The 12,759-nt window shown below is 40.5% G+C and overlaps 1 protein-coding gene across 2 annotated transcripts in view; it reads right to left on the bottom strand.

The window, feature by feature from the left end:
• Window positions 1-479: 479 nt before the first annotated feature.
• The window catches only part of LOC124013364 (FHF complex subunit HOOK interacting protein 1A-like), a 47,183-nt gene continuing 34,903 nt past the window's right edge, over window positions 480-12,759 (bottom strand). For both annotated transcript variants that reach the window (XM_046327666.1, XM_046327665.1), the window contains 5 exons: window positions 12,434-12,636; window positions 7,742-8,812; window positions 7,213-7,391; window positions 4,221-4,341; window positions 480-3,458 (listed from right to left, as the gene is read on the bottom strand). In XM_046327666.1, coding sequence (XP_046183622.1) covers window positions 3,256-3,458; window positions 4,221-4,341; window positions 7,213-7,391; window positions 7,742-8,812; window positions 12,434-12,636 — 1,777 coding nt within the window. In that variant the 3' untranslated portion in view covers window positions 480-3,255. The remainder of the gene's footprint in view (window positions 3,459-4,220; window positions 4,342-7,212; window positions 7,392-7,741; window positions 8,813-12,433; window positions 12,637-12,759) is intronic.

The following is a 12,759-nucleotide window of genomic DNA, read 5'->3' as shown; positions in this document are numbered from 1 at the left end:
CAATTGGACTTCTTGATTTAAAAAAAGAGGGTTTGTGGCTGGCTGCTGTTTCAGTGCCTGTGAAGAAGACCTAGTTTTGAACAGAAGCTGGGTCACTGGATGAATGGCTGTCAGAAGCCCTGTTTATACCTGCTGTTAACATTCGTCCTGATCTTGTCCGTGTAGACTTAGATCGGATCACAATGCGTTTTATAATCGTCCATAAATGTGGCCAGAATCAGAATTGGAAAAGATCAGGACAAAGGCTGCATGTTAGAACCAGGTATGAGCAGGGATAGAGGGGGGATTGTTTACTAAATCAGGCCAGTGGAGTCCACTGAACAAACCATTGAAAACAACCACTTCTGGGTGAAAGAAGCGGAAAGAAAAAATGTGTTTTGCATTTTACTTACCTTTGCCAAAGTGAAGCTAAAATATACATTTGGTTAGAGAAGCTGTCAAAACACATGACATCTGTTCTTCAATAAAAACATATTATAAAGAATACAATACATGTCTTTATTCAAATAATTCCTTGGAACCTCTGACTTTAATGACAGAAGAATACACACTGGAGTAACCTGACAAGGTCATCGCTGGCATCTAAAATGGATGCTAATAGTTGTAGAAAAGGGAGAAACTAGACTACTTATCTTTGGAATGAAACCTCTACGCAACTGAAGAGAACTGTGTCTCTAAATTTGGTTGAAGTAAATGTGCTCCACACAACATTCTACTACTAGAAAATATAGAGTACATCACCAAATTTAGAAATGGCAAGAAATGATGCATTCCATAAACTGTCCATCGGTCCAATTTGTGGACTAGTTCGAGCAGACAGTGGTATATTTTTGCCTTTGCAGCTGCATCCACATTCATTCTCTGGGTCATGTTCATTAGGATGCACCATAGGAAAAAGTTTTGCAACAGAAAACAAAAAAGAGCATTTCTAAATGGATAAGCTCACCTTTATGCCTACTGAACATGACCATGCTTAGCCCAGAGTACACACTGTAAACAACAGGAGGAAATTCATTCAAAATTCAGGCACCAATTTTTAGGTAGTTCTTCCGTAACGTATCGATTTAATAGGGACAGACATTGTAACAAAATGTCTCCTTGGTTGATATCAAAACCTTAAATAAAATTACGTCAATTAAAATCAAGGCTATTTATTTGTTGGTAATGGTAGACCATGTCTTAGTCTGGAATTCAAACTTAAACATTCAATGCTAAAATGAATGTGCCAAATCATCAATGAACCAACCAACAGTGATGTATTCCAATCTTCCCAACTTGACTCATAAAAACATACAAGAAACATGCATTCCCTAATACAGCAACGAGAACACAGAACTCAAGTTACAACTTCTGTGAAAAAAATATGGCAATAGAACCTCTCTCTACGAAACAGTTCCATTATTGTGACATTAAGTACATTCTGTATTAAATACCCACCCCATCAGGAAACAAAACGTAATAAAGTACTCTTTATACCTCAAATATCAATCATGATTTGCATAGTGTGCTGCTTCCTTGATTCTTTTTTCCAATTATATACATAAAGTACTCAAATAAGGCTAAGACATTGAGGGCTTCCCAAACGGCACCCATTACCCCATATAGTGCACTACTCTTGATTTATATGGTCAAAAGTAGTGCACTACATAGGAAATAATATGTTGTTTTGGATGCAAACATTGAGTGCATCACCCTGATATGGAAAGCTCCTTTTAGAGAGATATCATTATAAATAAAGTGCATTCAGTGGACAGGACCTGGTGCACCATGGGAAAATGGAGTTAGCCGCAGCATTAAGAATTGACGTCAGAAGAACCCAGTGTCCTTAAGTACACCCCTAAATAACATAAAAACTACTTCTAACTTGAATATCTAATGTGATTTGAAAACATAACATAATTGAAATAGGTCTATTGAACAAAGAAAGTCTTTGATTTAATGTATTTAGCGACACACAAACTTGTTTTGTACAGTGAGCCTGATAGTCTAACTTACTAGGCCTCTCCTTCAGTCAAGAGTTTTGAATAACAACGATCACCGGATACATAGCATTAGAGAATGCCATGGTCTACACCAACTCATAAAGTAAGTATGAGATGATTGGGACTCCCACTAGCATCCCACTTCTAATACCAACGCGCTAACCAGTAGTTTAGAGGGGTGCTGCTAGGGTACTTGTTACTGGTACCCCGTGTTAACAGCCAAGTTAGCGTTACTCATTGTGGATTTATTATTACTTTTCCACTATTTCTCTATTTTCTTTCTCTCTGCATTGTTGGGAGGGCCCGAGTAAGCACTTCTCTGCTAGTCTACACCTGTTGTTTACGAAGCATGTGACAAATAACATTTGATTAGTGATGAATACTCCGCAGGGAGAGATCCTGACAAAATAGGCTCCTGATTATTTCCAGTACAGCATGCAACCCCAGGGTGACAACACAGCACCACCAGAGATTTCGGTAAGGCCACGTATAAGTCCCCATTGTATGGTGGCCATCACTACAAGACAACTAGAGCTGGTCACTGGAGAGGCTGTTGCTACCAGGGCAGTACACTGACATTTATGAATGCAATATTGTAAGTCTAAAAGCCTAAAGGGACAGATTATGTGTCCTTTGTGTATCATTAACTTCCCATTGTTCCATTCAGCCTGTTCCATTCTATTCAGGCTTTGGTCGATTCGCCCCAAGCTTCCATTTCAGCATTCTTATTGGTTGGTGCAGGGGTTCCACCAAAGGCTTGAAGTAGGTCAGTACTTTCCAGTCATTATAAATCACATGACCTGCTCCTTGGATGTGACATAGGCCTATGCATACAACTCTCTGAGGGCAGAACCATATACACGAGTCTGTCTGAGGGTATCAATGGCAAATGCATCAAATGGGTGAGAGATTCCTGTAAGTTATGTGTTACTGTATATCATAGCCCGACGTTTTTATATATTGGTTTGGAAAAATATATTAGCCTCAAATATATATATATGTATATATAACCCACTTTAAAAACTGCCTCAGGGAGAGAGATAAAAGACGAGTGAATCAATCCAAGAGGTATAGTCTTCTTCGTCAAGTAGTGGAAAACATGAAAAACTTTCAAAGAGTCTTTTAAAAACTTTTAAAATGACCCGAGTGGACACAACAGGTCAGGGACAGACACTCACTCCTTCCCTGTGAGACAACGCTACCATAACATTATTAAAACATTATAATAATAATAATAATGTTACTATAACATTATTACAATGTTATTATATCGTTACTCCTCCATAGGGACGTGCGATAGTATTGAGTGCTCCTGCGCAATGGCCGCCAGTTCTTTGAGGAACTCTGTGAAGAGGACGGTAGCGAAGACCTCGGTCCTGGCCAGGGAAATGGTCTTGGGCTGGGGAGGAGGAGAGCTCTTCATCATCCTTCCTGCCTCCAGGGGGGAACATTCTCGGCTGTCTCCGCTGTTTGTATCTGTGGAGGATAAGTAAATAGAAATGAAAAATAAAACATTAGTAATAGTAGCATTTAACTGCAGTTGGACATTGTAGCAAGCTCATGTTAGTCCACTTGAAAGAAGAAATTCTTCCTTTTATATCAGTCTCATTTTTCTTTTTAAATCTTATGCAATCTCATACCAATACATTCCTCGCTTGGAGAGAAAGCTCGCATATAAAATGGTTGGGAGAAACCAGTGGGAATGCAGTAGACTGGAGAAGTATGAGAAGAAGAACGTCAGAAGGACCTGAGTTGTTTCTGCAACGCTTCATGACCAAGCTGAATATATTCTCGAGGAGGAACCAAACAACACAAACTAAGCACAGATACAGTTTTAATCTTTCAGTGGTGCTTCATTGCATTGCAGTGATTAGAAACAACGTTATTGCTAGGCTTATTACTGGTCTTATGATCTAGGATATTGCCTCAAATCCTCTGGAAGCTTTGCCTGTATCTATTCGAATCTCAATGACCTGGCTATTGGCTACAAAACAGACCTAAATTACATTCTAATGATGCTCATAGGATAGCTCACAATAAAGCTCAGAATTCAACATTGAACAACGTCTATTCAAACAAAAACATGTATACTACCAGTAAGTAACAGTACACAGTTATACGGTTGTAATAAACACTATGTATCCTGGCAGGGAAGCCCTTACGTTAGCTTCAGAACGTCTTTACTAACATGGAACCGGATATGTAGGACAGAGAATTATGTAGTCAATCAAGTCTCACCTTGACCCTTGAGTGAACTCTCCCTGGCCAGGAGGCAGTGCTGGGCGGAGGTGATCAGCTCCGGGAAGTCCTTCTTGGTCGAGGCCTGCTGCTCTATCTGGTTCTTAAGGGAGGCTAGTACCTGATATGGAAACACATATATAGTAACATCAGTAGAACATCAGACAGGAAATACAGTGCCTTCAGAAAGTATTCATACCCCTTGACTTTTTTGTTGTGTTACAAAGAGGGATTAAATATGGATTTAATTGTAACGATCTACACCAAATACTCTGTCAAAGTGGAAGAAAAATTTGAACATTTATTAAAACATTTATGACAAATAAAACACTAATACATCTTGATTAGATAATTATTCACCCACTGAGACAATACGTGTTAGAATCACCTTTGGCAGTGATTACAGTTGTGAGTCTTTCTGGGTAAATCTCTAAGAGCTTTGCATAGCTGAATGTACAATATTTGCCCATTATTATTCAAGATATTATTCAAGCTCTGTCAAGTTGGTTGTTGATCAATGCCAGAAAGCCATTTTCAAGTCTTAGCCATAGATTTTCAAACAGATTTAAGTTAAAACTGTAACTCGGCCATTCAGGAACATTCAATGTCCTCTTGGTAAGCAACGGCAGTATAAATATGGCCTTGTGTTTTAGGTTATTTTCCTGCTGAAAGGTGAATTAGTCTTCCAGTGTCTGTTGGAAAGAAGACTGAATCGGGTTTTCCTCTAGGACTTTGCCTGTGTTTCGCTGTATTCCATTTATTTTTATCCTAAAAAACTCCTTAGTCCTTGCCGATGACAAGCATTCCCATAACATGATGCAGCCAACACCATGTTTGAAAATATGAAGAGTGGTAATCAGTCATGTGTTGTGTTGATTTTGTCCCAAACAAAGCTTTGTATTCAGGGCAAAAAAAAAGGTGATTTTCTTTGCTTCATGCTTTGCTGTATTACTTAAGTGTCTTGTTGCAAACAGAATGCATGTTTTGGAATATGTTTCATTCTGTTCAGGCTTCCTTCTTTCATTTAGGTTAGTATGGTGGAGTAACTACAATGTTGTTGATCTATTCTCAGCTTTCTCATTACACAGCCATTAAACTCTGTAACCGTTATAAAATCATCATTGGCCTCATGGTAAAATCCCTGAGCAGTTTCCTTCCTCTCCGGCAAATGAGTTAGGAAGGACACCTGTATCTTTGTAATGACTGGGTGTCACCATGCTCAAAGGAATATTCTGCGTTTGCTTTTTACATTTTTTATCTACCAATCAATGCCCTTCTTTGCGAGGCATTGAAAAACCTCCCTGGTCTTTGAATCTGTGCTTGAAATGTATTACTTGATTGAGGGACCTTACAGATAATTGTATGTTTGGGGTAGTCATTCTGAAATCCTGTTAACCACTATTATTGAACACAGAATGAGTCCATTCAATTTACGTGATTTGTTAAGCACATTTTTACTCCTGAACTTACTTAGGTTTGCCATAACAAAGGGGTTGAATACTTAGACAATACATTTCAGCATTTCATTTTTTATTACATTTCAAAAACGTTCTACTAACAAAATTCCACTTTGATATTATGGGGTATTTTGTGTAGATCAGTGACACAAAATCTAAATTAAATCCATTTTAAATTCAGGCTGTAACACATCAGAATGTGGAAAAAGTCAAGGGGTGTGAATACTTTCAGAAGGCCCTGTAGCTGCCAGAGCACAGAAAGTACAGGATAAATATTGTATCAAAGCTACAATGAGGTAGTCTCGTTCGGCTATCCTTGAAACAAGATGGTGGATCAATGAGATCACCATGCTGAAATTGTTTCGTTTTTTTGCACGCATAAAACATTGTATTGAGAAAAATGAATGCGATCGTTGCATTTCCACAGCGCAAGACGCCTTATCAAAAGAAAGTGCACATTTGTTTTGACTGAATTAAGCAAACAGGCTTTGCGTACTTGATGCCAAGAGTATTGCTATACACACTATCAGGTGTAAAACGGGTAGCTTTTGCATAAAAGCCTATCACACGATTGAAAACAAAACCAGAGGCATAAACCAGACAAAACAAGGACATTATACAAGACACGCTGATGATGAGAGAACCAAACCGTATTTATCTCCATGACAAACAATCCACCTCTTTTAATCTGGACCCTAATGAAAATGAAGTGCCTAGTGTTTGTACTTCAACAACTCGCCATCCCCTTTCATCTCCATCCAAACATTCCCTTTAATGCGAGCTTTCAAACGGCCCCACTCCATTTTGATTACTTGTTTACACATGCTCTATTCAATTATGCATGAATCAGTCGACAGGAGAGAAAAACACTGTGTTAAAGTCTCACTAGACTTGTTTCACAGCCATTTTGAACTCTGTTTTCATTGCCACGTAAAGTGTACGCCAGCTCATAGTTGTGTCCTAAATGGCACCCTTTCACCTATATAGTGCACTACTTTTACCCCAGGTCCATAAGGCTCTGGTTAAAAGTAGTGCACTATATTGGGAATAAGGTTCCATTTGGGACACAACATAGTATTCATAATCTCCTCTCTAATTAATACTATTCATAACGGATCCCTCCTCTCGAACTTCTAACAGGTTTTCTGGTTGTTTCATGAGTCTCCAGAGGTTTAAACAGCTTAGAGCGGTGAGAGTGAAAAGCAAACAGTTTTTTGGGGGAACGTTTTTACACCTCTAATGCTTACTAAATGGAGCAGAGTGAAATGTTTACTAAGAGAGTTGTCTCTGTTTTGAGTAGGCGTGCATTGCAGTGTCTATGAGGAGTATTTTAACAGTAGGACTGTGTCCATCTCTGCCTCAAAGTCAATGAGAGAGAACAAAGGATATAGATAGACTGAAATTCAAAACATAGTCAGAGATAGATGGACAGACAGACTGACAGAATTAATGGAATCTAGGAGCGGGAGTGGACACTGGGCTGGTGACAGTCACACTCACAGTCGCGCACACACACACACACACACTATCTGTACCTGATAGAGTGAGCGCACGCTGGGCTGGAACACCATGTTGGTGTTGAGGAGGAAAGATTGCAGCAGGGGCTGGGGGTAGGCAGCCAGCTGGGCCAGTATACCAGTCAGCAGGAGGTTGACATGGAGAGAGTTATCCAGCATGTTCTCCAGACGTGACAACAGCACACTGACAAATGGCCCTACAGGAAGAGAGAAAGAGAGTCTTCACTCAGGTTGTCAAACCTGGTTAAAGATCAAGAACAAGCCTTAAAGTAAGGCAGATAATACTTCAATCTACACAGGAAGAGAGAGAGAGACTTTACTCAGACTGAAGTTTTATCTGTCTTACTTTAAGGCTGGTTATTTAACCAGGTTTGACAGTCTGAGTAAAGCCTCTCTCTCTCGCTATGAGTCAAATGCATTGTAAGATAACCACATTGTGATTCTTCAGCAAATTCTTGACACGTGTTAGAGAGCTGACCTTCAAACCTGGTGAAGATATTGTACAAAAGTTAAGGCTTTTATTTCTGAGTGTGTTGTTTTATCTTACCTGTAAAAGGCACAGAATGACTCCTAGTGCTCCCACTGTGGAGCTTGGTCCCAAACAGGGATGAGTGCTGCTTCTCCAGCTCAGGCGTATCCACAGAGAAGGAGCTGAAGTCCACCTCGTCCTCCTCCATGGGGGTGACAACAGGATTCCGGAACTCTTTGTCCACCGTTTTCACAGGGCTGCTCCCCCCAGTCCCGGCCTCGTCGCTGCCCAGCGTACGAATCAGCTCCTCGTACTGATCCATGAGGTTGTCCCCCACCTCAGTAGCCAAGGGGCTCTGGAGGTTGGAGTTGTGGTCCGCAACATGAGCTTTGACCTCCTTTGACCCCTTTGTGACCTCAGAGCTATTGACCTCCAAGTTGATGGGATGGAGTGGAAGACTCAGGCCATTGCTGAGGGGGACCTCATCCTTCTCCTGTAGACTGGATACTTTGAAATGGTCCTCCTCAAGGTTAAATTCTGAGTCCATTTCAGATTCCGGTAGTGTCTCCCTGCTGGTTCTGCGGCAATCCACAGTATCGCGGGCGTCCTTCTTTGCCACAAGGTCGTAGACCATGACATCATCCTGGAAGTCGGACTCCTCGATGTAGGAACCCTTAACCAGCATGATGGCAGTCCTCCTCATCTCCTGGATGTGTTTGGGCGGCTCGGCTGCAGGCAGCTGTGGAGGTCTACTACTCTCAGCAGTAGCAGCCTCGGGGGACACCACCGGACCGGCATCATAACTATCGTCCCACTCCAGCTCTAGTTGATTAGTAGGGGCTGGGTCTGTGGTCTGGGGCGGGCAGGGGGGACGAGGCCGTGGATGTGGATGTGACCTCTTGGGGTTGACCGTCTGGGCTTGGCGTCCCCTGGCCCCAGCCTCCTCCAGGGCACTGGGTTGGTACTCCTCTGGAGGGGGGTCCTCTCCATCGTAGGGGGCTGACCACACCTGGCAGGCCCGGGTGCAGCTGCTGATGCCCAGGCGGGCGTTGTAAAGGTAGTGCAGGTAGTTGACGTCCAGGTAGATCTCAGAGCCGATGACGCAGGAGTAGCCCGAGCCATCCTCCTCCAAAAAGGACTCCTCGGTCTCTGAAAAACAGACAGAAAGACAGGGAGCACTACAAGTCAGTAATGGATCTTACAGTGATAGACAGAGAGACACAGACACACAGAGAGACAGACAGAGACAGAGAGACAAACAGTGAGACAGACAGAGACAGACAAAGATAGAGACAGAGAGAGAGAGAGACAGAGAGAGACAGGCAGACAGGAAACAGAACAAGTCAGTGCGATAAATAATATAACTAATCCTGGCTGACACACTGCGCTGCATGCGCGCTGAATTCACGCACAGCAGAACTAATGACGTTGACAATTAACCACAGGAGGCTAAACTGATTTAATTGAGATTTAATGAGTTGATAAAAACACTTTCTAATAAGGCCTCTTATGTTATTAATCTGACAACATGAGACTTCATGTAAAGATCATACAGAACCATAACTGATGGATGTTTGAATGACTCTTAATAAGGAATAGTAAATGGATAGGAATAATGCATTATCAATAGAACACGTTCTACTACAGGGATAGGAATAATGCATTATCAATAGAACACGTTCTACTACAGGGATAGGAATAATGCATTATCAATAGAACACGTTCTACTACGGGGATAGGAATAATGCATTATCAATAGAATGTGTTCTACTACGGGGATAAGAATAATGCATTATCAATAGAACACATTCTACTGATAATGCATTATCAATAGAACGTGTTCTACTGCGGGGATAGGAATAATGCATTATCAATAGAACGCGTTCTACTACGGGGATAGGAATAATGCATTATCAATAGAACACGTTCTACTACGGGGATAGGAATAATGCATTATCAATAGAACACGTTCTACTACGGGATATGATTAATGCATTATCAATAGAACACGTTCTACTACGGGATATGATTAATGCATTATCAATAGAACACGTTCTACTACGGGATATGATTAATGCATTATCAATAGAACACGTTCTACTACGGGGATAGGAATAATGCATTATCAATAGAACACGTTCTACTACGGGGATAGGAATAATGCATTATCAATAGAACACGTTCTACTACGGGATATGATTAATGCATTATCAATAGAACACGTTCTACTACGGGGATAGGAATAATGCATTATCAATAGAACGTGTTCTACTACGGGGATAGGAATAATGCATTATCAATAGAACATGTTCTACTACGGGATATGATTAATGCATTATCAATAGAACACGTTCTACTACGGGATATGATTAATGCATTATCAATAGAACACGTTCTACTACGGGGATAGGAATAATGCATTATCAATAGAACGTGTTCTACTACGGGGATAGGAATAATGCATTATCAATAGAACATGTTCTACTACGGGGATAGGAATAATGCATTATCAATAGAACAAGTTCTACTACGGGGATAGGAATAATGCATTATCAATAGAACACGTTCTACTACGGGATATGATTAATGCATTATCAATAGAACACGTTCTACTACGGGATATGATTAATGCATTATCAATAGAACACGTTCTACTACGGGATATGATTAATGCATTATCAATAGAACACGTTCTACTACGGGGATAGGAATAATGCATTATCAATAGAACACGTTCTACTACGGGGATAGGAATAATGCATTATCAATAGAACACGTTCTACTACGGGATATGATTAATGCATTATCAATAGAACACGTTCTACTACGGGGATAGGAATAATGCATTATCAATAGAACGTGTTCTACTACGGGGATAGGAATAATGCATTATCAATAGAACATGTTCTACTACGGGGATAGGAATAATGCATTATCAATAGAACAAGTTCTACTACGGGGATAGGAATAATGAATTATCAATAGAACATGTTCTACTACGGGGATAGGAATAATGCATTATCAATAGAACCTGTTCTACTACGGGGATAGGAATAATGCATTATCAATAGAACACGTTCTACTACGGGATATGATTAATGCATTCTCAATAGAACACGTTCTACTACGGGGATAGGAATAATGCATTATCAATAGAACGTGTTCTACTACGGGGATAGGAATAATGCATTATCAATAGAACATGTTCTACTACGGGATAGGAATAATGCATTATCAATAGAACATGTTCTACTACGGGGATAGGAATAATGAATTATCAACAGAACATGTTCTACTACGGGGATAGGAATAATGCATTATCAATAGAACGTGTTCTACTACGGGGATAGGAATAATGCATTATCAATAGAACATGTTCTACTACGGGATAGGAAACTACATTCAGCCACGGGACGGACCATGTTTGTCCGAGCAAATGGGCGGAAAATAATTATCGAATAGATATGTTAAAAACAGCTTGAGGATTGATTCTAAACAACATTTGCCATGTTTCTGTCGATATTATGGAGCTAATTTGGAAAAAAGTTTGGCGTTGTAGTGATAGCATTTTCCGGTCGATTTCTCAGCCAAGCATGATGAACAAACGGGAGCTATTTCGCCTACAAAAATAATATTTTGGGAAAAAAAGAACATTTGCTATCTAACTGGGAGTCTCCTGAGTGAAAACATCCAAAGTTCTTCAAAGGTAAATTATTTAATTTGATTGTTTTTCTTATTTTCGTGAAAATGTTGCCTGCTGCCAGCAGAGCCTAGCATAGCATTATGCCACGATAAACTTGCACAAATGCTTGTCTAGCGTTGGCTGTAAAGCATATTTTGAAAATCTGAGATGACAGTGTGATTAACAAAAGGCTAAGCTGTGTCTCAAAATATTTCATTTGTGATTTTCATGAATAGGAACATTTTCTAGGGGTATTTATGTCCGCTGCGTTATGCTAATTTGTTTAAGGCTATGATTACTCTCCCGGATCCGGGATTGCTAGTTTAAGTGTTCACTTTATTTTTTTGCATTATCAATAGAACAATAGCATAGCATTATGCCACGATAAACTTGCACAAATGCTTGTCTAGCGTTGGCTGTAAAGCATATTTTGAAAATCTGAGATGACAGTGTGATTAACAAAAGGCTAAGCTGTGTCTCAAAATATTTCATTTGTGATTTTCATGAATAGGAACATTTTCTAGGGGTATTTTTATGTCCGCTGCGTTATGCTAATTTGTATATATATATATATATATACCACCTCCACAAATTAGGTCAAAGCGCTCGCCACCAACAATTTTATGACTAGTCGCAACTCAGTGAAGGAACTTTTTGTGTGTTGGAGACTTTGGCTTAGCGTAGAGCTCATTGAAGTTGCGATTGTGAATACAGAAGAGAGGGAAGTGTGAATCAGATTAGGATCAAATGTGATCTTAATTCGTTTCGTCTACTCAGACTAAGCTGCAGCACATGGCCTAAAATCCCAAACACAAATATTCAGGCCACTTGAAACAAAGGAAACTAGATTGTCTATCTCTCGACCTATAATAATGAAACCCATTGTTAAAATCCTTCAGAAGTAACAGTTTATTCCCTGAGAATCATTGAGGCATTCAAAAGATCACCTTCAAATAGAAAGCAACTGGTTAAATAGGGGGGTTAATTCCACTTTACTTCTGCATGTGGCACGTTACACTGTCTTGTCCTAGTGATAGGCATATTTAAAGTACAGAACCAGCTAGAAATCTCCAGTGAACCTATCTTACCCATGGTGCCAGTGTTAGGACTGTTGTCTGTACCCTTTGACCAGAGGATGGAGTCCAGCTGTCTGAGGGGTGGGGGGCTGTGTTCGGGGGAGCAGCAAGAGGGTGTGAGCGCCAGGATCTTAGCGGCCGACACAGAGTAGAAGTCTCTCTCCTTCACCACACGTCTCTGGCTCAGCATCATGTGATTACAGGGGATCAGGTACCTGGAGAACCAGAGGAGGGGGGGGGGGGTAGATCCTGTTAGGGGAGCCCCAGCAGGGGGAACTGAGACTTGGGTTAGGAGGAGGACGGGGGTTTATGGTTGTACCAAGAAATGCAGATAGGTC

The sequence above is a fragment of the Oncorhynchus gorbuscha genome, linkage group LG24, assembly GCF_021184085.1.
Source record: "Oncorhynchus gorbuscha isolate QuinsamMale2020 ecotype Even-year linkage group LG24, OgorEven_v1.0, whole genome shotgun sequence".
NCBI lineage: Eukaryota > Metazoa > Chordata > Actinopteri > Salmoniformes > Salmonidae > Oncorhynchus > Oncorhynchus gorbuscha.
This window is presented reverse-complemented; position numbering and strand designations above follow the sequence as displayed.